Source organism: Parus major, chromosome 1, assembly GCF_001522545.3.
Source record: "Parus major isolate Abel chromosome 1, Parus_major1.1, whole genome shotgun sequence".
NCBI lineage: Eukaryota > Metazoa > Chordata > Aves > Passeriformes > Paridae > Parus > Parus major.
The window spans coordinates 80752953-80755797 of record NC_031768.1 but is presented as its reverse complement, the minus strand read 5'-3'; the positions used below and the strand labels follow the sequence as shown (position 1 = coordinate 80755797).

General features: G+C 63.5%; 1 protein-coding gene across 1 annotated transcript; it reads left to right on the top strand.

Annotated features, from left to right (window-relative positions):
• Positions 1-1421: 1421 nt before the first annotated feature.
• FAM181B (family with sequence similarity 181 member B) lies at positions 1422-2536 on the top strand. Its single transcript, XM_015625851.3, has one exon. It carries the CDS (start codon positions 1496-1498, stop codon positions 2534-2536), a length of 1041 nt encoding a protein of 346 aa, XP_015481337.2. The 5' UTR covers positions 1422-1495.
• Positions 2537-2845: the final 309 nt, after the last annotated feature.

Below are 2845 nucleotides of genomic sequence, written 5' to 3'. Positions count from 1 at the left end.
TCAAAGCAAGTGAGTTCCCAACTAAGAGACTCTGGGAGACTCCAGCTAAGCAAGTTTTGCAAAGGAGACCTGGTCCAGATGTGCCGGCACCAGAGCCAAGGCTGTGCCTGGGGCTGTGAGGTTCTGCCTGCTGCTGGGACCCTGCTGAGACCTGCTGAGATGCTGGTGAGAGATCAAGAAAATCAGCCTTCTTGTTTTGTAGAAGATATTGAGTCTCCTTTTCTTCTCATGAAAGATGTGCCTTCTCTTTTCTCCTTGCAATACTTGCTTTGTATTCAACAAGTGTTTCAAACCACAGCTAGGTGAATTTGGCTGGTTTTTCCATTTTACCACTAATTACAGTCCTAGAAGCCTGTCTCACTTTCCTTCTGCAGTTTTTCATTCTGTTTTTTCCTTCCAATACAAAAGTGCGGTATTTCTAATGAATTGATGCAGACCATGAAAGCCCACTTATATTTATTTCCAAATCAGATATGGATCTTCATTCAAATTTGGACATATAAAACCACTGAACATAAATCTGGAGCTGTGTTGAGAGTTGTTCTGCATCAATGTAAGAGTTTTCTGAAGGCAAACTGAAATACCTTTTCCCCGTAAAAAAGAAAAGATAGTTCCTTCAGGAGCTGTTACCAGTACTTTAAGTAGCCACTTCACTAACTTTTCTACCCTCCATACGGAAGATATATACTGCTGCTTCACTAAATCCGTGCAACACCGGAAGCATGGTGGTCTAGTGGAAGGTGTCCCTGCCCGCTGCAGGGGAATTGGACACGATGATCTTTGAAGTCCCTTCCAATCCAAACCAATACATGATTCTGTGAATTTAACTCCATGCACCCCAGTCATTTGAAATCTCTACTGGATCACAGCTCTATATTTTCTAAATACATGACTAGACAGAGAATATGCTACGTAATGTGCATAGCAATGAGCCTGGAAAAAAGCATCCTTTACAAATCAGTCTAAGTGTGTGTATCCTGGCGGCTGTCAGAGCAAGAGCATGTCCCCGTGCCCTTGCACCCCGAGCTGTGCAAGCGCCGGACCTCACCCCAGACAGAGGAACATGTTTTCTGCCTGAAAACATGAGCAGCTTCAAGAGGGGGGAACAAGACTGATGGGGTCTGAAGGATGCCGTGCCCCTGCTCTGGGGTGCCAGCGTGTGTTTGGTCAGGGGATGCCTGTGAGCCTGTCCCGGGGTGCCTACGTACTCCTGTCCGGCGGGTTTCCGTATCTGTCCTTTGGCGGGTGTGCCCAAGCCCTGGGGTGATGCTCGTCCCACCCGGGTCGGTCGGTCGGTCGGTCGGTGGGTGCGGCCAGCCCGGCCCGGGACTGCCGGCGGGGAGGCGGGGAGGGCCGGGGCCAGCCCCGCTCTGATCCCTCCTCCTCCTCCTCCTTCCCCGCCCGCCGCCTTTTCCCCGCTGCCGCTGCCGCCGCCCGCCGGGCGCATCCCAGCGGAGTCCGTCGGAACTCGGGGCGGCGGCGTTCGCCGCCGGCCATGGCCGTGCCCGCCGCGCTGCTCAGCCCCCACCACCTCCTCTCCTTCTGCTTCCCCGCCGCCGGCGGGCTCCTGGGCTATGCCGACCTGGAGAAGGGCTACGAGGGCGGCGGCGGCGACGCGGGGGACTTTAGAGAAGCCACCCGGGACCTGCTCAGCTTCATCGACTCGGCTTCCAGCAACATCAAGCTGGCGCTAGACCGGCCGGTGAAGTCCCGGCGGAAGGTGAACCATAGGAAGTACCTGCAGAAGCAGATCAAGCGCTGCACCGGCATCATCGCCGCCGCCCCGCCGCCGCCCGCCGCCTGCCCGCCCTCCGCCTGCCCCGCCCGGCCCCCGCCGCGCCGGGAGCCCGCGCAGGCGGCCGGCAGCAGCCTCCAGAGCAAGAGCCTGGCCGCCCTCTTCGGCTCCCTGCAGCGGGGCCGGGGCGCGGCGGGCGGCGCCGAGGCGAAGGCGGGCGGCGGCGGCGCGGGCGGCGGGGAGAAGGCGGCGGGCGGCCCGCGGAAGGTGCCGCTGCGGGACCGCAACCTGCCGCCCTCCTTCTTCACGGAGCCGGCGCTGCCCGGCCCCGCCGCCCGCGGGCCGCCCGCCAAGGAGCCGGAGAAGGGCGGCGGGGGCGCGGAGGCCACCGAGTTCTTCGAGCTGCTGTGCCCCGAGTACGGCGCGCTGCTGCCCGAGCACGCCGCCCCGACCGACGCCTTCGGCGGCCGCCTGCCCGCCGAGCTGGGGTTGGAGCACGGGCTGTACGAGCTGCCGCTGCCCGCCGGGCCGCACCCGCTGCTGGGCGGGCTGCTGTACCCCGAGCCGCCCTGGAGCCCGGCCGCGCCCTGCAGCCCGCCCAGGAAGGCTCCGGCCGAGCCGCTGCGCCCGCTCTACCCCGGCGGCCCCGAGCCCGTGCCCGGCGGGGGCGGGGGCGAGGAGCCCGGCGGGCACCTGCCCGCGGGGTTCGCCCCCTTCTTCCCCGAGTGCTCGCTGCCCCCGCCGCAGCCGCCCTACGACTACGGCGGCGGGTACCACCGCGGGGGCTACCCCGGGCTGTAGGGCGGCCGGGGATCGGGGCCCGCCGGGGCGGCGAGGCGGGGAGCGGAGCCCCCGCGGGGGCGGGCGGACGGACGGACGGACGCTGGGACAGCGCGGGGGCCGCACGGAGCTCCGCACGCCCCACTGCATGTGAGAGCCCCGCGCCCGAAACCGCGGCCACGGCCCCCGCAGGATTCACCCTTCAGCACTGCCAGTCTCCTCCTCCTGCGGTTTGGGCGACGCTGCAAATAAAAAGTGAAACTCTGGGTTTCTTCAGGTGTTTGTGTACTGGCCGGTGCTCCCCTTTCATCCTCCTTCCTTGGGGGCCGG

Coding starts and splice junctions, on each gene's coding strand:
- FAM181B (XM_015625851.3), top strand. CDS start 1,496: ATGGCCGTGCCCGCCGCGCTGCTCAGCCCCCACCACCTCCTCTCCTTC.